The sequence below is a fragment of the Engraulis encrasicolus genome, chromosome 5 (assembly GCF_034702125.1).
Source record: "Engraulis encrasicolus isolate BLACKSEA-1 chromosome 5, IST_EnEncr_1.0, whole genome shotgun sequence".
Taxonomy (NCBI): Eukaryota; Metazoa; Chordata; class Actinopteri; order Clupeiformes; family Engraulidae; genus Engraulis; species Engraulis encrasicolus.
The window spans coordinates 41,362,958-41,386,878 of NC_085861.1; the positions used below are offsets into that span (position 1 = coordinate 41,362,958).

The following is a 23,921-nucleotide window of genomic DNA, read 5'->3' on the forward strand; positions in this document are numbered from 1 at the left end:
GCAATTTTGGTTGCTTTCAATAATTCTGGTAGTTCTACATGAAAGAGATGGAAGAGATAGGTAACTTTGGAAGCCAACTTTAAGACGGGAGTTTTTGATTGGCTACTTTGTTTCTGCGCGTAGCGATGTCAAATCCAGTCATACGATCTGTCATCCAACGTTTTGAGGCAAAGAGGGAAGTTGCGAAGAAAAGGAAGGAAAGACATTAGCAGCAGCTAGAGAGATTTCTCTGGTGTTGGCCACAATTAGAAACGCGAAAATATTATTTGTCGAGCGCCCTTGTTGTTTCCCTCTGGAGAAGGTAACGTATACATCCTTTTCAAACGCAGGGCTCTTTTATTTTGGATCATGATGTTCATTAAAAACAAGTTAGGCTAGCTAGCATTAGCAAAACTGCAAATGCACCACAGGCTACGTAGTTAGCAAACACGAATAAGGAACTTGGTTAGCTACTGTTAGCTTTGTTATAAACACAGGCCTTTTAGTCCCGCAGTACACACGAGAGAGTTTTGTGCGCTGTTGCAACACAATATCATGCCATTTGTCTGGCAAGTGTTAATGGCGCGTAACGCTGATTAGCCATTGAATGGTTTGCTACACTTCAAAAGATTGTAGGCTACTTCGGGGCTGTGGAATGTTATGCTAGACTGCCATAGCTCGCTAACATAGCTACTCACTGACACTGGGCTCTGCGTTGCTCAAATAATGAGTGGAACTAAAAGGCTTCATACGACTCATTAAAATATAGTCTGTTAATAGTGATAAACAGCTGGCAAAGGCTGCTGCTTCTTGTGTGCGGCACGTGTGGTTATGTTTACTTGTTCATTCGTTTAGCCAGTTTGTCTGTGGGTCTCTGTAGAGGTAGAATGCTTTGGTTGTTTTCCATCACATTAGGTTTAGAAGGAAGGGAAAGGTGTCCAGCTAGCTAGTCGGCTAGCTAGCGAGCTACATGACACAGCTTGTTGCTCAATTATGATGTGCCCATGGTTAGTGGCAAGACTATCCCTGAAGTGAACTCAGCCTTGTGTCTACTATGTGCTGAACTGTCTTTTGTGTCATATTCAGCCTTTTGGAAGGTGTGGCAGACTTGGATAATATGCCATGTCAATGATGACGAGGGATGGTTGGCGTGATGAGCTAGCAAATGGACACCGGAAGGGAGATGTATATATCTGAATATTTGTGTGACTGCTGTTTACATATGCTGTCCCTTTGGTTTTGAATGTGTCAGAGATTTCCCAATTTTGGAAGTAAGTGTGTTGACAGGTTATTTCTATCTATGTATAACCATTCTTAATGTTATACTGTAATATACCCCACTGACAAGAGTGAAAAGTTAGCAAGCAGCATTTTCTCTGTTGGCTATTCATGGTCTGAAGAGTGATGTAACAAATAACCCGTTGGGTTTAAATCGTCATGCTTACTGAGAGGACGAAAACTGTGGTTTCACATGAGTCATACAGGAATGTGTAAGTGCGGATTTGGTTCTTTGCTTGACTGCATCCCTCGCAGAGGTAATTATGAGTGCTTAACTAGGTTATATAGCTTGCCTATAGAGTTGGTTATGAAGTAACAGAAGGGCTTGTATGGTTTACTTCTTGTCTTTTCAACTCCAGTGTGAAAAAGAATTTCAACTGTGTGAACAAATATGTTTTTGCACTTTTTTGCTAGCTTCAATGACCTTAATGGGGTCAGTAATATTTTGGACTTGCTTTTGGGAAAGATGTAGGCCGATATCTGTGGATAATGTGGATCTATAATGTGGATTTTAAACTCTGTTGAAATGAATTTATCTAATACAAGCGAGTCTGGTCTGTGATGGTGTAATCCTGGTAATTCTTAATGTTTATTTTGTCTGTGCTTGTGTGTTTGTGTATACTTAATTACATGTTAGCCTGCATTTAGACACACAGAGGAAGGCAGTTTCTGTCATGCCTTCTGCCTCTGAATGTGAGGTCCAAGGGTAACCTGATTCTTTTGTACTTTTAGGTTTAATTCACTTATAGTCATGGGTGGGCAGTCATGGGTGAGCGGTTAGGGCGTCAGACTTGCATCCCAGAGGTTGCCGGTTCGACTCCCGACCCGCCAGGTTGGTGGGGGGAGTAATCAACCAGTGCTCTCCCCCATCCTCCTCCATGACTGAGGTACCCTGAGCATGGTACCGTCCCACCGCACTGCTCCCCATGGGGTGCCACTGAGGGCTGCCCCCTTGCACGGGTGAAGCATAAATGCAATTTCGTTGTGTGCAGTGTGCAGTGTGCAGTGTTCACTTGTGTGCTGTGGAGTGCTGTGTCACAATGACAATGGGAGTTGGAGTTTCCCAATGGGCTTATAGACTATGGAAAAGTTCAACACTCCTACATTTACAGTCAAGCAAAACAATTTACTTTGAAAGCTGACATTTCGGTCAACCAGACCTTCACTGTACTCATTTAATTCACCTAATTATCTCTTGACCACTCCCTCCTTGCCTGCTTGAACAGCAGTGTGTGTGGCATCTAGGTTATGGCAAGTCGGGGTGGCGCTTCGAGACCCAATGGGCCCAATGCCGGAAACAAGATCTGCCAGTTCAAGCTGGTGCTGCTCGGGGAGTCAGCCGTGGGCAAGTCCAGCCTGGTGCTCCGCTTCGTCAAAGGACAGTTCCACGAGTTCCAGGAGAGCACTATAGGAGGTGAGAGAATTTTTGAATTTTTGCTTCTTTTTGTAACTCGGACTGTTCCATCATAACATGACTCCCACCAGATGATTGTAGTTCCCCCTTGCTCCATGCATACATTTGGAGCATAATAAATGAATGTGAGGCACTTCGGGGTATCCAGGAAATAAACAGTCTAATCCGGAATCACGGCACACACATTTTCATTAATGTGTGACGTAGCAGAGCAGTGGTTGTTTTGAGACGACAATGGCAGCTCACATCAATTACAACCGAGTTGTGGCATCTACCCCATTCATTCTTGAAAAGATGAATAGAGAACCGTTTTGAAGGCATTCATTGGTGGCAAGGATGTTTTCGTTCCTCTCACGACCTTAAAAGCCCCCGTCTTCTGAAATGCCTCTCCTCTACAGCCTTCTTGGATGCATTTGTGGTGCAAGGCATAACTTCATTCATCTGGTGAGAGTTGGGTTAGTTGTCTCAGAGATGAAGACTGAGCATGGCTTAGCATGGCCACGGGCCATGGGCAGATCTCTATTTTTCTTGAGCTAAGCTGTGTTGTTTCAAACGTGTAAACGTTTTTTTAATCTTTTACCTGACAAGTTTCGATGGAGAAACTTCCGTCTTCATCAGAGGTTCACATGGATGTTGAAGTGTGACATTCTTTAAAAACAGCTAATGTTGTGGAGGTGTGACCTTCCTGTCAATATTGACAAGTTGGTCACATCTCCTGCTGATAAAGATGTGGCCTCAGGATGGTGGTCCAGGTGTGAGACAGGCAGCATATATGCCCCCTCATCCCTGTTTATGGTGGTTGGTGGTTAGGCCACCATAACGGTTAATCACCATTGGAATCCAACGGTGATACCTGCTCTCTTGCTGTATGATTTTGGCATTGTCCCAGTCCATTACATTATTTTTTCCTCTGCAGTGGTCTGCTATTGCTGATTTTAGGAGTTACTATCTCTTCCCACACTGTCCAGTGCAGTCCTCTCACCCCACCCAAATACTGAGGTCTTTTTTTAAAGAGAGAGATTAGGAATTTTTGTCCAAGATCTCACACAGTTGCGTTGAGTGGAGGAGGTCCAGAGTGGTGACGGCAGGTCTGAGCTTTAGGTCTGGTGGCCTGGCTGTTGGGGTCAGCTGAGCTGATGAGAAGTCAGCTGTGGTGTGGGAAGGCTTTACAGTACATGCAGCGGAAGTAGAAGTGAAACCCTAAGCATGTTGCCTGCCAGTGGACTTCATTCATGACTCGCCCGGCGCTGCTGTGTTGTGCTATGTGTCTCTCTGTGTGAATGTGCTGACCATTGGTTCCAGAAAGCTTCGTTTGTGTTGTTTTGTCACCACTTTGTAATTGCCCTGGTCAAACATTATAATGTAAATCATATGTATTAAGTTCATTATGTCTAACTGTTTAACTTAAACACTTAGTGGTTTCTTTTGCCTTAACTTCAGAGAAGTAGATGTGTGCACATCCCACCCGATGGGCCAGGTGCAGGACAATGAGAGTAAATCCAAGTGAAAAGAGAAGTCCGCGACACTGCTTGTCTATTTATGATTTAATCGAGCAACGTTTCGACCTTCAGGTCTTCATCAGGCGACTTTGCCTGATGAAGACCTGAAGGTCGAAACGTTGCTCGATTAAATCATAAATAGACAAGCAGTGTCGCGGACTTCTCTTTTCACTTGGATTTTCTTTTGCCTTAAGACATGTAAAAGTTTTTATCTTTTACCTGACATGTTTCAACGGTGTTACTTCCGTCTTCATCATGAAGACGGAAGTAACACCGTCGAAACATGTCAGGTAAAAGATAAAAACTTTTACATGTCTTAAGGCAAAAGAAACCACTAAGTGTTTAAATTATAATGTAAATCTTCATGAAAAGATCAAATTTGGGAATGGGCAGCATAGTTGTAATGCCTACTCTGGCCACAATCCTACATACTCTACCTTTTTATATCTACCAGCTACTTGGACATTTTACCTGCATTCTCCTGCAGTTAACCTGCATACCTGCAAAGCGTTCTGTCTTGACCCACACACCTGTCAAAGCATTCATCAGCAGTTCAGTGTCTGTGTGTTAATTGTGTGTGCTTCCTGTTTCCGTACTGTGTAGCCGCCTTCCTCACTCAGACGGTGTGTCTGGATGACACGACAGTGAAGTTTGAGATCTGGGACACAGCAGGACAGGAGCGCTACCACAGCCTGGCGCCCATGTACTACAGAGGGGCACAGGCGGCCATCGTGGTCTACGACATCACAAACGAGGTACACACACACACACACACACACACACACACACACACACACACACACACACACACACACACACACACACACACACACACACACACACACACACACACACACACCAGATACCACAGCCTGGCGCCCATGTAGACTATTACAAAGGACGACAAGCTGCCATTTTGGTGTACGACAGGGAGGTAAACACACACATGGGGGTGTCACAGTTATTGTGACCAGAGGAGCCCAGACCGCCATTGTGGTCTACAAGATCCCAAACTAGGTAAACAGGAGTGTGTTCACTGGGTGAAGGACCTCGGGCAGGGGATAGTAGGCTCAGGCTGCATGCAAGTAAGTTAGACGGTAGAGGTGTCATTGCCATGGGGTCAGGAAGTGAAAACGTTGCCAAATGTGTTAGTCTGGCTCTGTGTAGTTCCATGCAGCTCCAACAGGGATGGCTCCACAAGCTCCAGATACAGGGCTGGTCAACAGCGCCATTTGGGAAGTTTTTAGTCCTGGAACTTAACAAATCGATTGTTGTTTCAGGTAACAATGGCAGCTCGCATTGAGGAGTGACGCACCAACTGTATTGAAGATTCCACCACATATTGGTTCTTAAAAAGATGAATAGAGAACAGTTTTGAAGGAATGTGTTAGTGGCAAGGAAGGACAAGTGGTAGGTAAAGCCATAGCTTCTGAAAACGAATTCCAATGAGCAACTCTCCCGGACCTGTCAGTGGAGCTATGCCTAACTACACAGGTCCAATGATTACTGAGGGATAAAAAAGATGAGGTTCCACTTCAACCAGGATTTTTTTTTTTTTTTTGCTGCCTCTGTTTTTTGTTGTTTTGTTTTTTTCTTATGTGACGTTTCGGGTCAATGGATCCTCTAACGTGTTGAGAAGTGTCCATTGACTCGTCACATCACGTCACATAAAAAGGAAGCAAGTCAGTGTGGGAGCAAAACATTCTGGTTGAAGTGGGCTCGTTTATCTGCTAGTGGACTCTTTTTATCTGCTAGTGCTGTTTTGCCCTACAAAGTGAAACATCCCACATATCCCAGATAACCTACAGTATGTGTTTATGATTCCACTGGTGAAGTCCTGCACCTAACTGAACAAAGCATTACTTGGTGATTTAGTGAATATTAGGGGTGGTACGGTTCACAAAATTCGCGGTTCGGTCCATATCACGGTATGAAGGTCACGGTTTTCGGTTCTGTACAGTTCTCGTTTTTTTGTGTTGTTGTTTTTTTTATTCATAATAAATGATGCACTGGGAATATTACACCATATTTATACAATTGCAATTATAAAGTGATGATGCTTAAGTTGAATTTTACATTTTGCATATGTCTGAGAACCGCCTATTGTGCTAACCTTAAGCTGTCGTCAGCTGATGTGCGCTGTCTGAGCGTTCCAAATGCCCTCTTTTACATATTTTTATGTGCAGTACATGAACTGCGGTTTGCCACGGATTGCACGGTTCGGTTCGGTATGTGTGTGAATTGTACGGTTTCGGTTTTCGGTGCGGTTTGTGCCATCCCTAGTGAATATCTAGAAAATATGAGTGGCCCTGGATTGTAGCCTTGGGAGCCAGATGCCTAAAGATGCTTCTCCGGGCAGTTATCTAACCGTACTGCTTCCTGGTCCAAGAACGTGTCCATTGAAATAAAGCAGTAATCATGCTTAAAGAGTTATTGCATTTTTCTCATGTATTATTGCCTAATGTCTTAATAAATGGTCTTGCTTTTGCACAGGAATCGTTTACACGGGCAAAAAATTGGGTGAAGGAACTTCAGAGACAAGCCAGTCCCAACATCGTAATAGCTCTGGCTGGCAACAAGGCTGACCTGGCCAACAAGAGGACCCTTGACTTCCAGGTTAGTGTCAGCGTCAAATCTGAATCTTGGAAGCCTCAGGAAACACAAGACAAAGACATTCATAACCGTAGTAAAGAAGAAGGATCACCGCACACGGGTGGACTTGATTTAGCTGCTTTTTCATTTAGTTTAAGTGAACAACACTAAATAGAAAAACAGCAAAATCAGGTCCACCAGTGTGCGGTGATCCTTCTTCTTGACTGTGGATTACTGATGACTGCACTTCACCAGCACCTGGAACCTGGCTGTGCATAGGAGTTTCAGATCTTTCAATACATTCATAAACGTATTGCATATTTTTTCTTGGAACACAGCTTTTTGTGTTGTTGACAAATTTTATTTTTGGTATGTGAAACTGTTACACTCTCAGTGCTGTCAGTTTTATAGTAAATAACTGTAAATATTATTTATGGTGCTCTTACTACTGGTCATATAATTAGTGCAGAGTAGATATTGCAACTATGTCTATGATGCTAATCGCAACTGTGCTGCCTATACCCAAATTTGAGTTTTTCATTTTACTATTATGACCAAATACAGTAAGTTTTGCAGCTAAAAACGACTGGAAATTCAGTAAATTCATCTACTGTACATTGTGGAGTCGTATTATTGATGCTAGTCAACTCCTGTAAAGACGTTTGGCAGGTTGTTTCTCGGTGTTCGTAACGGCCTATTAATTACATAGATGCAAAGACCATACTGGTGGTGTTGTATGAGAGACCAAATGAGATATTTAAATGTATTGACATTTAAAAGTAAATGCCCATAAGGACATAATGATATGTAAAATCACTCAATCGAACCACACACTGGTGTGAGATGTATTGGGCCGCAGTGTCTGAAAGTTGGCAAATGTGGCCAGCAATTGGTCTGGTACTTTTTAACATTCAACAAATAGCATTCCAACTTAAATGAATGTCAGTGAATTGAAGATGGAACAAGAGCATGTAATATAGTGCATACAGAAATCCGTTAATTTATAAATACTGTATAACAAGGCAATATAACTCTACACCATTTTCAAACCTGTGAGAGTCAGATGAAGCGTTTGGGAATACAGTCTAATAATAGCTTGCAAATGTATGGATGCTGTATTTTGACCAGTTCTGTGCTCTGTGGCCAGGTCAAGGTCTGTGGTGTCTGTCTTCTTTGCTGTATCTCCAATAGTGTTCTAGAAGGGTTGAGGTCGTGTTGCCCTTGATGGCAGGCAGTGTGTAGAAGGAAAGACTTTTAGTCAGTTAAGTTAATTATGCCTCTGGGGCAATTAGCTTAGTTCTTAGCTGACCTCTCAGTGTGTAGCTCGCAGGCCCCCCCTGGTGGAGCTCTGCAGAACTACACTACACACAGCTCTGGACTCCGGAGAATATCTCCGCCAAGAAACTTGCTGAAGCGTTTATTGTTTCAATAACAATGGTAGCTCGCATTGAGGAGTTGCTGGACAGATAGCAGACTGCAGTGTAAATTGATTCTTTAGAGATGAACTGAAAAGGGTTTTTGAGGGAATTTGTGGGTGAAAGATAGGACAAATGATGGATAAAGATAAAGCCAAGCCTTCAGAAGTCGAATCCAATGCCCGCACACCTAGACCTAGCAGTGTAGCTTGCAAAGCTGCGTGGAACTGCAAAGCTCTGGCGAGAATCAGGTTATGGGACAATTGGATCTGCTGCACCAAAATAAGACACAGACGAGACACTTCAAACAAGGAGGACATTACTCCTGCAGTTGTACATTATTGAACCATTGGACTTACATTGCCTCACGTTCGCCCTCAAAGCAAGGCCATAACCAACATTCCCACATGCAGATCATGACTCCACAGTCTTCTCCTCGGCCACTTGAATTTCTCCTGTCTACTGCGCCTACTGTGGAACATTGAATATTACATCTGAATATTTAATGGTATTGAAATACTCTGCAATATCTGCTAAGTGCGAGCCCCATTATTCTGACTGACTACCCAATATTCATGGTGTAGGATCATTACTGTGCAATATGTAATTAACACGCAATAATCCACAGGCCACATCACACCGTATATAAAGTTCCATTGATTCTTTTTTCACAATTAAGGAGGACCTCAAAGACTATACAACAACACACACCCACGTTTTCTTCGTATCCTATTGCTTCTAATAGGGATGCACCGATACTGGTATTGGTATCGGCACCCAATACTGCTCATTATACTTGTACTCGTACTCGTCAAGCACTTGCTGATACCAGGAACGATACTGCTATTACACAAAACAATGCAAAGTCTTGTCACGTTCTGTGGACTTGAAAGCAGCATGGAAAAAAGTGCCACCTCATACATACAATGTCATTACAACTAAATCTACATGGAAATGGACAATAAAAATATCACAGGTGGAAAAAACAAGGCCATGCATTTATTTTCATTGTATTGTGGTGGTAAAAGGTATCGGTATCGGTACTCGGTATCGGCAAGTACACACATTAATGTACTCGTACTTGTATCGGTTTTCAAAAAAGTGGTATCGGTGCATCCCTAGCTTCTAAGCTACTGTGTTGTGAATGTTCCGTGCATGTCTACAGTGAGAAGGCAGAACTTCTAATCCCATGGCTTTTGTATCGTGGCAACAAAAGCCATTCCTTAACCCTCACAAATGCCTCTGCCATGCCTCTCTACAAGGGTGTACACCAAAGTTGGTTATATCAAATGAATCAGGAGGAGAAATCAGGCTTTCAGACAGATAGTGACATCTTGACAAGTGACCCATCAGCAGGGGCCTGGAGCCTGTCAAACTTTTTTTTTCACTCGGGAGCTGAAATTTGTGTGCCCTATAAAGGGTTAAAGGGACACTGTGTGAGATTTTTAGTTGTTTATTTCCAGAACTCATGCTGCCCATTCACTAATGTTACCTTTTTCATGAATACTTACCACCAGCATCAAATTCTAAGTATTCATTATGACTGGAAAAATTGCACTTTTCATACATGAAAAGGGGATCTTCTCCATGGTCCGCCATTTTGAATTTCCAAAAATAGCAATTTTTAGCTGCAAAAATGACTGTACTTGCACCATACTAGAAAATATTTGTTTATTACTTGTAAACTTTCATGTAAAGATCAAATTTGCCAATAGTCAGCCCAGTTTCAATGAGCAGCATAGTTGCATTACCTTTTTTGACCATTTCCTGCACAGTGTCCCTTTTAAGACTTTTTTTGAAGGGGTCTACATAAGGGTCTCATAAGGGTCTCATAAGGGTCTCATGTAAATGAAAACTAGAATTGTGTGACCCATGTCAGGAGCGTTATTGACGTATTATTGATGTTTGTCACTGTTGTCATCATGTATCATTTGACTTTGGGAATGTGATCAAGTCAAGTCAAGTAGGTTTTATTGTCAATTTCTTTACATGCACTGGTCATACAAAGAATTTGAAATTACATTTCTTGCTTTCCCATACAGACATAGACTAATTAAGGTAAGGACATAGACAGTATAGACATAGACAGTACTTATACATGGACTTAAGACAGTATGGACATAGACAGTGCTCATACAGACATTTAAAGTGCAAGACTGGACAACAGAAGACTTGTAGAGGACATACATTAAGAGGTATTTGTTGTGTTTTTGTGCTTTTCCTAAAAAAAGTCCTTTATAGCGTTCTGACATGGTAATAGTAGCATTTTTGAGGAAANTAAATATAAAAAGGTCTGTCAAGTACACCAGCAGCAGTGTGTGTGTGTGTGTGTGTGTGTGTGTGTGTGTGTGTGTGTGTGTGTGTGTGTGTGTGTGTGTGTGTGTGTGTGTGTGTGTGTGTGTGTGTGTGTGTGTGTGTGTGTGTGTGTGTGTGTGTGTGTGTATGTGTTTAGTGCAGGTAGAAGGTGCGGTGGTGCGTCTTGTGTGTGTGTGTTTGTGTGTCTGTATCTGTGTGTGTGTGTGTGTGTGTGTCAGTGTGTGTATGTTGGGTTTAGTGCAGAAAGTGCAGTGTGCTTGTGTGTGTGTGTGTGTGTGTGTGTGTGTGTGTGTGTGTGTGAGTGTGTGTGTGTGTGTGTGTGTGTGTGTGTGTGTGTGTGTGTGTGTGTGTTGTGTGTTGTGTGTGTGGTGTGTGTGTGTGCATGTTTTGAGTTAGTGCAGGTTGAAAGTTCAGTCACAAGTATAGTAGTGCAGGTGGAATGTTCAGTCGCAGATATGGTGGTGGGGGATGGGGAGGGGGGGGTTGTCAGTGGCCTTGCTGGCTAGAGGCTGACAGTGGGGGGGGGGTTGTCAGTGGCCTTGCTGGCTAGAGGCTGACAGTGGAGGGAGAGTGGGTTGAGTGTTCAGCATCTTGATCGCTTGGTGCATTGTGCTGCTCGCCAGCCGGGTGGTACGGGAACGGAGGCGCCTGTACCTCTTTCCAGAGGGCAGGAGGCTGAACAGTTTGTGTGCAGGGTGGCTTGTGTCTTTGATGATCATCAGTGCTTTCCGGGTGAGGCGTGTGGTGTAAATGTCCTGCAGGGAGGGGAGTGGTACTCCAATGATCTTCTTCGCTGTGTGATCTTCTTCGCTGAGTGATTCGCTGTGTGATTGCACCCAAACAATGTCAACTTGACTTACCAATTCATAAAGAGCAATCATGTGTCATTAATATTCCATGACATGGATGAGTCATGTCATTTGTATGCCGGTTTTAATTTCATGACACACCCTAACATATACCTTTTCTAACTAAGTGTTACCAGCTATATTCCATTGTAAGAGAATCACTGTGACAGTGGTGGTTTCTAACCTGTGGTCTTGTCCCCCCTGTGTGGCAGCTTGCACAGACGTACGCAGATGACAACAGCCTGCTCTTCATGGAGACCTCAGCAAAGACATCCATGAACGTCAACGAAATCTTCATGGCCATTGGTATGGATCTAATTTAATTCATGTGATGCCTTCTTGTCTTTGTTGGTTTGTGTTTCATTTCAGGCATAACAAGCTTTCTATTATTTCCATATCTTCTATTATTAACCATCTAGTTTCACTTGCACTTTAATAGTTACTTAATAGCCAATTGTATCTCCCATAAACTATACATTTGCGTAAGTGTGTATTGAAATGTTTATTGGCTGGGACGACAGAATACAGAGTTGCTGACGGCTCATGGTTGTTGAATTACACTACAGGTAATTGATGTTTTCAAATTGGTATCAGTATATGATTATTGTGGAATTATACTACCAGTAATTGGGATGTTTTCAAATTGGTTTCAGTATCTGTATGTATGGTAGACAAGGGGCTATTTTCAAACTGTTCTCCTTTCTATTTGTTCCATACCATTTGGGGATGTATTTACTTTACTCTTATTACTCTCTCTCTCTCTCTCTCTCTCTCTCTCTCTCTCTCTCTCTCTCTCTCTCTCTCTCTCCCTCTCTCTCTCTCTCTCTCTCTCTCTCTCTCTCTCTCTCTCTCTCTCTCTCTCTCTCTCTCTCTCTCTCTCTCTCTCGTACAGCGAAAAAGTTGCCCAAGAGTGAACCACAGCAAGCAGGAGCAAGTGCCAGGAGCAACCGAGGGGTGGACCTGACGGAGCAAGCTCAGCCCACGAAAGGACCATGTTGCAGCAGTAACTAACTACGTTGGACTCCTCTCCTCTTCTCCTCTCCTCTCCTCTCCTCTCGTCCTCTTCTTCTTCTTTGACTCTATGTAACATCTAGACATGGGGCTCATCTTCCTCCTCCTCCTCCTCCTCTTGCGACCTGTGTCCCCCTGGATTAGCTAAAGACTCTGTGTAGATACGTTTCTAATAACTTTTTTTATTTTTGAAGGAAAAAAAAAGAAAAGGAAAAAAAAACAAGTATGATCATCAAGATTAATAGATGCATGTATCACTACAAACGCCTAAAAAAGACACACACACACACGCACATGAACATACAGACATGCACACAGACCCACACATATACATTTTGTAAACTTCTAAACAAACTAGTAGAAGAGTGTCCAAGTGCAAGACACGTGTATGCATACAGATGTGTCTGTAGTGGATGTGTGTGTGTTGGGGGGGGGGTGGATATGACGGTGGGTAGTTGTCTGAGGACTGAGTTACTACAGGGGGAGGCTTAATGGGGGTTGTGGGTGTGAAAGGTTCTTTTTTTTTATTTCTCGGAAAAAAAAGCTTGCCACCATGAAGATGATGAGAGTGTGTGCGGCTCCCTCTCTTCTTCACCCTAGCCCAGCCCACTACTAGCCTCTGGGGCTATGTCTGTATTCAGTCATCCGCAGTATTGACGCTTACTCTCCTTCTTGACTCCAAGCATTCCTCCTGAGTCCCTCCCCCCACTCCCACTGCAACCCACTAAACCCCATCAGCAGCCGCACGCTTTGGTGGTGCTCGGCCCCCTGCATCGCCAGCCTCCCCTATAAGATCAGAAATCAAAAGCTCAGCGGCAGGGTCTGTTTTGGCATGAACATTGCCAAAGATTTGTTGCCCGACAAGGAGGGAAAAAACAGTATAGCACATTACATCTGCGAAAGGTGTTTGGCGTGTTAATGTCTTTCCTATTTTGTCCCCGACTCCTGAGGGATTTTCCCTTTCGATTGATGGATATCATGATGTGCTTTAGGGTTTTAAAAAAAGCAAAAAACAAAAAAAAAGATCATGGACATCAGAAAAATACAACAAAAACCAACCCAACTGGTCTGTGTTTTTTATTATTAATATTATTCGAAACTTTGTGTTTCAATTTCTGTCACATCTGTTTTTAACATTGCCTTTTCTGCGATCAGTGTATGACGACAACATGAGAGGTTTAGTGTGACGTGTGTAGGAAGGTCTGTGTACAGGGTGCCATAGCCCAGTGCAAGATGACCAGTGAGAGCTGCAATCCCTCAAGCTCATCCTAAGCGAAATGAATATATTGTAAAATAGAGCAATCCAGTGCAGCCTTTGTCTTTCTTATTTGTTTAAACGATGACAGCAGTGCAGACCAAGGGTGGGGTGTTTAGGCAGTCAAAATAACCAGATACGAGTTCATGACCTCTAATGGTGAATCTCCAGATCATCAGCCTGTCTGTGTGTGTGTGCGTGCCTGTGAGTGTTTGGAATGGGATGTGTGTGTGGTGACGTTTCCTGCCACCTTCCGTGCTGTGGGATACAAGCTGTCTCCAGAGCACAGAGAAGTATTCCAAGAGCATGGTTATAAGTGATAAACTTGGCCAAGTTAACCAACAGGAAGTGGTGAACCTGCTAGTAGGTACCTCACATGCCATTTAGTTAAGACTATGAGGACTCCAGGCTCTTCATGAGAGGATTTCCCATTACCTCAAGGTTTACTACTGAGACAGGTTTTTGGAATACTCCCCAGGTTAACTGCAATTTTAGTGAAGAGTATGGAGGAGTCATGATGAATCTTTTTTGATTTTCATGTCATACCTTTGCACTGCTAAAATATACCCTCGGTTTGTTCTGTGAAACCTAGAGATTGCAAATGTACAGTACAGTTTCCCAGAAATGCTCAACTGTGGATGTAGATTTTTGTTTTGTTTCTGTTTTGTTTTTCATTCGCAAACTGGTCAAATAATGTTAAAAGGTGTGTTTTTTTTAATGTACCTCGTATTATTAACGAATCATTTTCACATTTACTCAGTGGTCTGTCTTTGTAGTTCTATCTTATCAGTCTGAGATTTTATTTTATTTTTTCTCCTCCCTGAGGACTCTTGGCAAATTGCACAAATTCTGAGGCTGGTGACTGCCCGTTTGATCAATTTAAAACGCATAACCATGGAAGTGCTAACCTACTGCTGAAAAAAAAACACCAAATGTAGCTGAGTTATGTGACTGTCAGAAAACCAGATGGACAAAGTGATGTAACAACCTTAACAGCGAAGGACTAATCTAAAATGGATTGGCCAGGTACTAGTTAATATTTTCAATAAAGGGGTGAAATTGTGTACATTTAATGGTGTGAATGTTTCATGACGCTCATCACAAGGCACAGGCCCTTTTTGTCCTTGCATCCAACAACCACCTTGTTTTTTTACTTTATTTTCAAAAATAGGTATTTATAGTAAAACTCATAGTGGGTCTGATTGAGGGACCATAATCAGACCCTTGTGTCCACCTCATCTATTCCTTGGAAGAGGATCACAATCACTGATATATTCTCTCTGGAACCTGCAGCTACCGCTTTCTTAATCAATTTCTTACAAATATTGCCTGCCAGTTCCTTATCGTCCTCATTGCTCCTGCCTCTATCCTCTTCAACATGTTCATCCGTGGGCAGTCTGTTGGTTGCTGCTGGCTCGTGGTCATCCTCCTCTCCACCTGTGGATGTTTGCTTCTTAGTGCCCTCTACTGTCATGTCCTCAGCGTTATCTCCAGTGTCCTCCCGGGCCTCGGATCCCCTCAGGGCTCTGCACCGCTGCTCCCTCTTGGCCCTCTGGCGACCGAGCTGTGCCCTCCAGTCCTGGACGCAGCGCTGCACCACAGGAGCCACGTCTTCCGGCTCCAGCCCGCCGCCCCACAGCCCGCTAGAGCCCAGCACCAGCAGCTCGGCGGAGGGCTCCAGGCTCAGGGACACCTGGTGTGGCACGGGGATCACCAGCCTCCTCAGCCGTTGGTCACCGTAGTTCCCCAGGGCTCGTGTGGCCTTCAGCAGGCCCTCCACCAGGCCGTGGTGCTTGTTGGGGCTGATGGAGCCTCCCTCCCGCAGGATGCGCTTGTGCTCCGCGCTGTTGGCCGTGCTGTGGTCCTTGGTCAGCCGGAAGCTCTTGCCATGCTTGCACAGGACGGCGTGGATGTTTCCTGTGTCCGGGAATAAGTGCACGATTTAGGTAAATCCAGAGCCATCTAATAACAGAGTTGCGCAAACCGGGGACCAGGAAGTCGGTTGGTGATGTGATTCGCGTAGATTAAAATGTTTCTTAACAGTAAACTTCTGTTCGTTGGAAACTAACACAGAACCATCACATACCAAACAAAGATTAAGTACAAACAAATTACATTATCTTTACCACATTTTCTGTGTTCTACGGCCACCTCCTGGAACTAAGTAACTTCTAATAGAACTAAAGTCAATGGGGATTTCCATGTTAACGCTCCGTGAGGCTCCATGAGAGCCGCCATTGCTGTGGAAAGATTGGTCCATAGAGGTCTATGGGAGTGGCGTAACTCTGATATTAGATGGCTCTGGGTAAATCACTTCACTGTTGTGGTGTGTTGTTGTGTTATAATTGTGTTCCATCCATGTAACAGTCTCATTTTTATACTGTGCTGCCTATCTTCCATTCTTATTGCTGAAACTAACGTCAGCAACTAGACTCCTTTTTTGGAGGTGAACACATTTAATTTCTCATCAAAAGACCTTCAGTTCTGGCCTGAGAAAAAATAGAATGTATTGATGTACATACTTAGTTGATTAGGTGCTACAGTCCTATCCAGACCACTAGAGGTGGAGCAGTACAGTAGCCCACACTCATCACAGAACTCAGACTTGAGGACAATTTTGATAAAATGTCTTGAAGTCCAGTTGACCATAACTTCCAGTTGCTTACAGCTGCTTTGATTACCATGACCTGACAGAATGTTAATCTTCACAGACCAATACAGCAATCAATTGTTAACGCATTGACAAATGGCAGGTGTAACAAGACTAATCAAAATTTGTATTGCGTAGACAACAGCGTTAAAATTCCAAAGTCCTTAGTGCCACTCAAGTAGAGAAAGGTGAAGTGATTCAGAAAAGCAGAGTTGCTAGACTGTTAAAAAATGTCTACCCTAATGTAGTCTAATGAAATCTGGTATCTTAAGGGTTTTGCAAAGTAGCACTTGAAAGTGTCAAATTTTAAGCATTTACGGCTGGTTCATTTATTGTCCAATTATTAATACATTTTAGGGTCTACTGGGTTGTCAAAGAACGGATACATTTTTCATTATTCTTCCCTAAGCCATCAGATACTATGAAGGTGTAAGATCCAATTTTCATCAAATTTGCTCCTGGCCACAAAAACTATGATACTACCTTGTTGATAACTGGCCATTTGTTTTGGGTGCTGTTGGGAGGATGTTCACCAATACAATGTTCAAGTATGCTACAACTATGGTTTTTAATTAATATTTACTTTGGTGTAAGTCTTATACCATACACCCAATCCTCAGGGGAAAAAATCTGTACATACTGTTGTACTACTAAAGCTGAATTTAGTGAAGGCACCATTAGACCAGGGACCTACTACTAAACTGTTTCAGGAGTAAACCAGGTTAAGAGTCTAATGAGGTCTCTTCTATTAGATGAGGCTCTTCTCCAGGCTCTTCTATTAGATGATTTACCTCTTAACTTAACCTGGTTTACTCCTGAACCAGCCCCAGGCCTAGACAAGACATCTGGAGCAGTGTTGAAACGTTGAGCCTTATCCCCAGTGCCGCTGACAGCTTTGGCTGGAGTCTGGACCCAGGCGCACCCAATCCTCTGGGAAAATCCCTACATGCTGTTGTACTATTAGAGTTCAATTTACTGAAAGCACCATTAGACCAGGCCTAGACCAGACATCTGGTTGAACCTGTGAACCTTTGAGCCTTATCCCCAGTGCCGCTGATGGATTTGGCTGGGCCTAGGGCAAATTAATCTGAAACGCCCCCACCCAATGAGTATTGAGGACCCAATTCTGGGCCCTTATCATACCTGGGCCCTGGACAACTGACCCCCAGCCCCCCCCCATCCAGTCCATCTTACCACAGTTAGCAATGTGCAGTGTTCCCTGTGATGCCTTGTGGCCCGACTTCTCAGGGGCCGATGAGGTCTCCTGGTCCACCACGCAGACCACAGAGGTGCAGGCGCTCCAGCGGAACTTGGAGGTCTCTCCCCGGCCCAGTCCCAGGACGCAGTCCATGTTGGAGAAGGCCCTGGCGAACGCCTGCGTCATCTGCTGCTCCTTGCTGGTGACCTCCACATCCACAGGACCCTCAGGGCCCAGTCTGGCATCATCCCTCTTCAACAGGGTCGCCATCCGGGACAGGAAGTCCTTCTGCTTGCCATCCAATAAGAACGAGGGGTCCACCCTGACCAGCTGCTCCAGCAGCAGCACCGACAGCTCATTCGCAGCCATCTCTGCCGAGGCGCGTCCATAGAAACCGTCAAACACTCCGAAGAAGCCTGTCCCCTTTTTAGCCCCGTAGTTTTGGAGGAGCACGCTGACGTCCTCCATGTCTTTCTTCCAGGGTGCATTCCTGTCCTGTCCCAGGGCCACAGCCCTGATCAGGGGACTGTTCCATGGGTAGGTGACCACTTTGGACTGTGGCTCAGGAGGAGGCAGTTCGCTGGAGGCTGGGCTCTTGACTGTGGCTTGATCAAGCTCCACACAGCTGGTTTGGCCATCTGAAAGGCTTGAGGAATCCGGGCCAGAGCTGTAAGCCTCTTCTGGGACTTCGGGCAGTGCTGAACAGCTGCAGCATGATGAGTGCAAATAATGACAGAATCAGGCTCTCATTAAATGACATGCTAGATTATTTTAACTTAATACAAAAGTGGCAGAAGTCTCAATTAATTGAAATGAAATTGAACAATATGGGATTCAATCTTAATACTAGCTTTGAAGAAAGTAAGGACTACCTGTATGTGTCCTAAGCCCTACCCCTTTACTGTAGGCCTACTTAAGTGACTGTTTTTGTTTTGTCTCAAAGGCAACCCAAGCAGTTAATTAATCAATCAAACAGTAAGACATTAACCAGCTAGGCCAAATCCAACAGAACAAAAGCAAATTACCACTTGGTCTCTTTTGGCTTTCTATCCATGAGGGCATGAGAATTCTAACTGTAACTTGTTTTGTTCTGGAGACTGTTGCCACAGCAACCAACAATCATTACAAATACCTTTGGCTTAAAACCTTTCAGATATAAACGAGCCAAAGTGTTGGAATACATTTTTTGTGGACTCAAATTGAGCAAGACAGACAGAAATCCCCAGTTCACATCCAACCTCTCTCCTTTTCCAGCACATATGAAAGGAGTTAAAGCCTTGAAAGGTCTTTTCTATTCTTTTTCTTTTTCTTTTCTTTTTTTTAAGAAAAATATCATGGGCTGAAATTCAAGTCTTCACACATCCACATGATGACATAATAAAAGGCATTGAAGTGAGCTGTGCTGCATCCAATGTGTGTACCCATGTAGTCCAGCAGATGGCAGCAGTGTACCCTCTCAGTCTCTTGTGCCTGGGTGACACACACACACACACACACACACACACACACACACACACACACACACACACACACACACACACACACACACACACACACACATACTTATCCCTAAAGAAAATGTTGTGACCTTCTCAGACCCACGCATATCAGTCTGCTTTGAATGTGGGCGTAATATAAACAAAACACTCAATGTACGATCACTCGGTCTGTATACAAATGGCTTTATTGTGCTTTGCCGTGTGTGTGTGTGTGCATGGTGTGCTTCCAAGACCCACATGCACCTGAGGACGTGTAGCGTAACCTAATTGACTCCACTGCCTGCCCATGCCATGACTCACCCAGCATTACTGCCACATCCCCCACTTCTACCACTCTGGCAGGGCCCTCAATTGATTACTTATCACACCTCTTCATTTAATTGAAGGTCACTGTGCACCAGACAGTAATTAACTAAGTAAAACAAACTCAATGGAAAGGGAAAGTATGTGCATTTCATGTTTCATTTCTTATGTACAGTATATCATTTTCCACCTCCAATGATCAACTTTTGTTCATGACTGCTGAGGTTGTGGCTGCTTGATTAGTTGGTACAACACAAAGAAATAGGCACACAAAAAAAAGTTACACATTTGGTACATCCAGGTTAAAAAAATGTTCATTTCAATTCAATTATTCAAAGCACATACTTTTCATAATATGATAATATTTAGCATAATACCAAAAAAATGACACTTTGGTAAGACATAGGTAACTCAGCAGCCCACCCTTCCATTTCTTGGCTGGACAGCATGCTAGGAATTTGAATACATTTCTTATGCCTTTTCCACTTTCATTTGTACACTTGCATCTGCAAACATTAGGAACTAAAAACCAAATCAATCAGTCCCAATGTTGGGGTCAGAATTGTGTAATCCTATCAGCTGCTTGTACCATCTGCACTGTTTTTGTTTGTCAGAAATTCAGATCATTTTGGGAAGGCATAGATGGTATGGTAGGATCAATTGACTGGGTGGTTTGCATTAACCTTTGTGGTATAGTGTCATAAAACAGTGATTGAACCCATCACACCTCTTTTCTACTTTCAGGGAAAACAAATCATAATCAGATTTCTCTGGAACACCCAAGGTGACATGATGGGGGAGGGGTTGGCAGTTTGATTCAGCTGGCACTGGGCTGTATGGTGTATTGTGGCGTAGCAGTGGTGACACAGTGGTGATGGTGATGATGCGGCAAGGTACAGCTGCGCGGCAATGTGCTGAGCCCACGGCATGCCTCAACTGTCCCCTGCTCGTCACCCGGGCTCTCTGAGCTGACACCTCGCTGACAGTCCCATTAAGATGATAACTCGACCCCCCGAATACATTACTGTCACGTCGCTGCACCGCCCTGGCTCCATCAGCTCTCACCTCCATACTCCCTCCTCGCCAACCACACTACCGCTAAGGTGGCACAGAGGTGAAGGAAGGGATGAGGAGAGAGAGAGAGAGAGAGAGAGAGCTCCACCACCTTGCTCTCACCTCCATACACTCTGCAACCACACTCCGCCAAGGTGGCACAGAGGTGGAGGAATGGATGAGTGGAGGGAGGGAGAGAGTGAGAGAGAGATGAGGAGATGGAGAGAGAGGGGGGAATAAGGAGAGAGAGTTGGAAAGAGAGAGGGGGAAGAAGCAGGAGGGAGAGATAGTGGAGGATGAGGAGATGAAGAGAGAGGGGGGAATAGGGAGGGAGAGAGAGAGGGAGAGATGGAGATGTTGGTTGAGGAATGCAGAGGAGATTGGTGCAGTCAAATATACCCAAAGTGGAGTCCTTTTACCTGTCCTTTATCAGTACGTGCTGAAACAACTAAACAAAACAACAGAAATAAAGTTCAGCTTTGGGAGCCATTTGTATGTAACACAGAGTACTGTACAGGCGCTCAGGCATTCGCTTCAGTTCTTGGATGATTTCCCAACATCACCTTTTCTGAAGACTGAAACAGCTTTGGCAATACTAAGTAGTAAAATGTCAGTAAAAATCAACAACAAAGAGAACACAGGTGTGTGTGTGTGTGTGTGTGTGTGTGTGTGTGTGTGTGTGCGCGTGTGTGTGCGCCTGTGTGTGTGTGTGCATGTGTGTGTGTGTATATGTGTGTGTATGCCTGTGTGTGTGTATGCCTGTGTGTGTGTGTGTGTATGTGTATGTGTGCGGTGTGTGTTTCCATATGTGCACGACTGCCCGTGTGTGTATGCATTTGCACATTTGTGTGTGTGTGGGTGTGTAGCAGTTCAGTAGTATCGGTAGAATAGGCTACATACATATGGATGAGCAGTTTCTCATGCAATTATTCCGGCGGGTTCATAATGTGTCTATATTTTATAATGTCTGACATGCCCAACACGTTATAGAGCTTTGAATTTGTATAAGATAAATATTCCCTCAGGACTACCTTTTCTCTTCCTAACGACTCCCTGCTCAGAGGGGGAGCTCTACTTGAACTATAGAAATATTCAGGGCGGCATTCGGGGTCTGTGAAACACTACCGGAATAAACTAGAAGTGCAGTGTGCTGAGTTTATATAAGCAGTGCGTTCCCCCCAGCTTGAGTAGCTCACCAACACTAACATCCACCTCTCCACCACCTCCACCCCGACTACCCCCCACCCCAGGCAGACTAGCCCCTGGCCTCGTCCCCACCCCGGATGAGTCACCATCCATCCTGCGGTTAGATACTAATCTGCTGCTGTAGGAAAAAAGGTCCTTTCCCAAGGTCTCCTGGAGCATGCCCCTGGACACCAAGTCCTATTGCCAAGCCCAGCCGCTGACACAGAACCATTCCCCCTGTCCCAGTTCCCAGTTTTATTTAACTTTTTTTTATCTCCTGCTCTCCTCTTCTTTTCACTTGGGGAATTTATGAGCCTCTCTTCTTCACGCAATGAGAAGCGGGCGGCGGGAGCAGACTGCAGAGACAAGATATGCTCTAGGAGTCTACAGGGGCATCAGGGTCGTTTCCTCAGGGTCACTCTCGGCAGAGCCATTGTGCCACGCAGGGCCGGCGCTCGGCATAGGCAGACCAGGCGGTCGCCTAGGGCACCGAATGTCTTGGGGGCGCCAAGTCCCACAGAATTAGAACATTAAGCGATATAAAGCATTAAGCTTTGTAATATTGACAATTATGAATGGGCACTTAGTACATATGTAGGTAGTAGATCAGCAGTGCTTGATCAGATGACGCTATGTTTACAGATGCCAATTTCTAAATCCAGAAGAAGGGTGCTTGTCTAGGGTCCCACATTGACTAGAACCGGCCCTGGTGCCACGCCACGCCACTGGCATCTGGACCTGCAATGGCTCAATGGCTTCCCTCCGAGCGAGCGAGCGGGCAGGCGGCGGTCACATAGAGGAGGATGGACGGAGGGAGAAGAAAAAAAAGCCACGCTGTCAGAAGTGGAAACATTTGTCCTCTTCTGACAAAAAAAAAGACACATGCGGGAAGAATTGAAAGGCTCTGTGTTTGTTTTCCTGTCTGGTTTCATTCAAACAATTTCTTCACACAATAAAAGAAGACGAAAATGGGCATTGGTTGAAGGAAATCCTCACTTCTAGCGTGTGTCACAGTGACATGGCCTGCTCACCATCTCGTAAACAATCAGGAAGTCATATTCTGAGGACATCAGATACTTGCAGTTGTTGCAGCCTTGCCCTTTGACTTGGCTGCAGATCTGCTGAAATCTTAACATGACCAGAAGCAGGCAGACATGTGGGACAAGCATAAGCGGAGTTTGACTTTTGCATCAGGGGTGGCAAGAATATTATAGGGATAATAATGTATTACAAAAAGATAATAGGATTCAAGTTAATTTCGTACTAGCATGCATTAACCAAAACATTTAAAACACAAGTTTCAATTTTTAACATTTATATGTTGCCATGTCCTTACCCCTCCTGCTCCTGCTCAAAGCACGCCCATGTGGACAAGGAGCGCATGGGTTTGTGTGATCGTCAAAACCCGAACATGTTTACTAATAATGAGGTAACCAAATAGTTTCACATAATGTGCAAGCAATTACATAGCAAAGCTCACATTATGAAATGCATAACCGCAAACATGCCCCGCGTCCAAAAACGCCCCATGATTTGGCCAATGAGCGTGTCTTGACTGTGGATTGAAAGTGTTTTGATGGCTACTCTCACTGTTCTACTCAGCACCTGGATCAAAGCCAGGAGTATGAGCCAATTTTCAAGTTTGATGTAATACTAAATTGGTACACAGTATGCTGCCACAGCAGAACCTGCTGATGTGATGGCCAGGTAAAAGACTGCAGCCATGTCATTTTATCCTGCCAATAAACAAAAAAAGACACCTGGCGGCTGATGATGAGTAAGTGGAGATAGGGAGTTTATCCAATTCAATCAAATTATAACTCAATCACTCAAAGAAAGTTTAACACCAGAAAATATTGTCCTCATACAGTTGATCAATAGGTGTACTTGCAAATACATCTGACAAATTCAATTTCTGGCATTCTGATTACTACCTTGCCATTTACATGTATATGCACTAGATTCAAATAAAATGGACAGGAGCTGTTTAAATATTTTTATTATGTCTGTCTAAAAACATTGTGTTTCACTAGGCATCCACCTTCACAGCCATCACTAAATTCCTAGTTTCTTGACCTCTGAGTACTCATAATATGTGTACTGTGTCTCTGGCAGTGTTGGGCAGTAATGCATTACAAAAGAAATGAATTACTGTAATGTGTTACTTTTTGCTGTAATGCAGTAATGTAAGGCATTACAGGGCAAAAATCTGTAATATATAGGCTACTTAGTTACAATGCTAAATAACTTAAGTTACAATGCGTTACAATGACCTGGATTTTAGTGGTATTCAGTGTGGTGGGTCAGAAAGAAGCTATTCCCGAACCTAGTAGTTTTTTGTCTGCACTAAATGGCCAGATGCATATTTAGGCCTACAGTTCTTTTGGTCAAAGTAACTAAATTAATGCAAAAGTAGTGTAATGCAT

General features: G+C 44.0%; 2 protein-coding genes across 3 annotated transcripts; one reads left to right on the top strand and one right to left on the bottom strand.

Moving 5' to 3' along the window:
- The first annotated feature begins 55 nt into the window (after nt 1–55).
- On the top strand, nt 56–14,680 carry rab5ab (RAB5A, member RAS oncogene family, b). 2 transcript variants are annotated; one of them, XM_063199411.1, is made up of 6 exons: nt 56–301; nt 2,484–2,671; nt 4,774–4,925; nt 6,664–6,786; nt 11,554–11,647; nt 12,234–14,680. In XM_063199411.1, the coding sequence occupies exons 2-6, from the start codon at nt 2,506–2,508 to the stop codon at nt 12,350–12,352; spliced, it is 654 nt and encodes a 217-aa protein (XP_063055481.1). In that variant the 5' UTR covers nt 56–301; nt 2,484–2,505; the 3' UTR covers nt 12,353–14,680. The 2 variants fall into 2 exon arrangements, with proteins under 2 accessions (XP_063055481.1, XP_063055482.1); XM_063199412.1 differs by having other exon boundaries at nt 2,487–2,671.
- Nucleotides 14,681–14,749: 69 nt separating this feature from the next.
- LOC134449459 (protein phosphatase 2C-like domain-containing protein 1) lies at nt 14,750–18,885 on the bottom strand. The gene is made up of 3 exons (XM_063199410.1): nt 18,481–18,885; nt 17,452–18,161; nt 14,750–15,524 (listed from the first exon to the last, which is right to left on the bottom strand). The coding sequence occupies exons 1-3, from the start codon at nt 18,507–18,509 to the stop codon at nt 14,824–14,826; spliced, it is 1,440 nt and encodes a 479-aa protein (XP_063055480.1). The 5' UTR covers nt 18,510–18,885; the 3' UTR covers nt 14,750–14,823.
- Between the last annotated feature and the right edge of the window lie 5,036 nt (nt 18,886–23,921).

Bases quoted from the DNA above. Each gene is read 5' to 3' on its own strand.
- rab5ab (XM_063199411.1), top strand. From the start codon at position 2,506: ATGGCAAGTCGGGGTGGCGCTTCGAGACCCAATGGGCCCAATGCCGGA. The intron at 2,672-4,773 runs GTGAGAGAATTT...CGTACTGTGTAG, and splicing joins CCAGGAGAGCACTATAGGAG to CCGCCTTCCTCACTCAGACG. The intron at 4,926-6,663 runs GTACACACACAC...GCTTTTGCACAG, and splicing joins TCTACGACATCACAAACGAG to GAATCGTTTACACGGGCAAA.
- LOC134449459 (XM_063199410.1), bottom strand. From the start codon at position 18,509: ATGGATAGAAAGCCAAAAGAGACCAAGTG. The intron at 18,162-18,480 runs GTAATTTGCTTT...ATCATGCTGCAG, and splicing joins AAGCCAAAAGAGACCAAGTG to CTGTTCAGCACTGCCCGAAG. The intron at 15,525-17,451 runs GTAAGATGGACT...TCCCGGACACAG, and splicing joins ACTGCACATTGCTAACTGTG to GAAACATCCACGCCGTCCTG.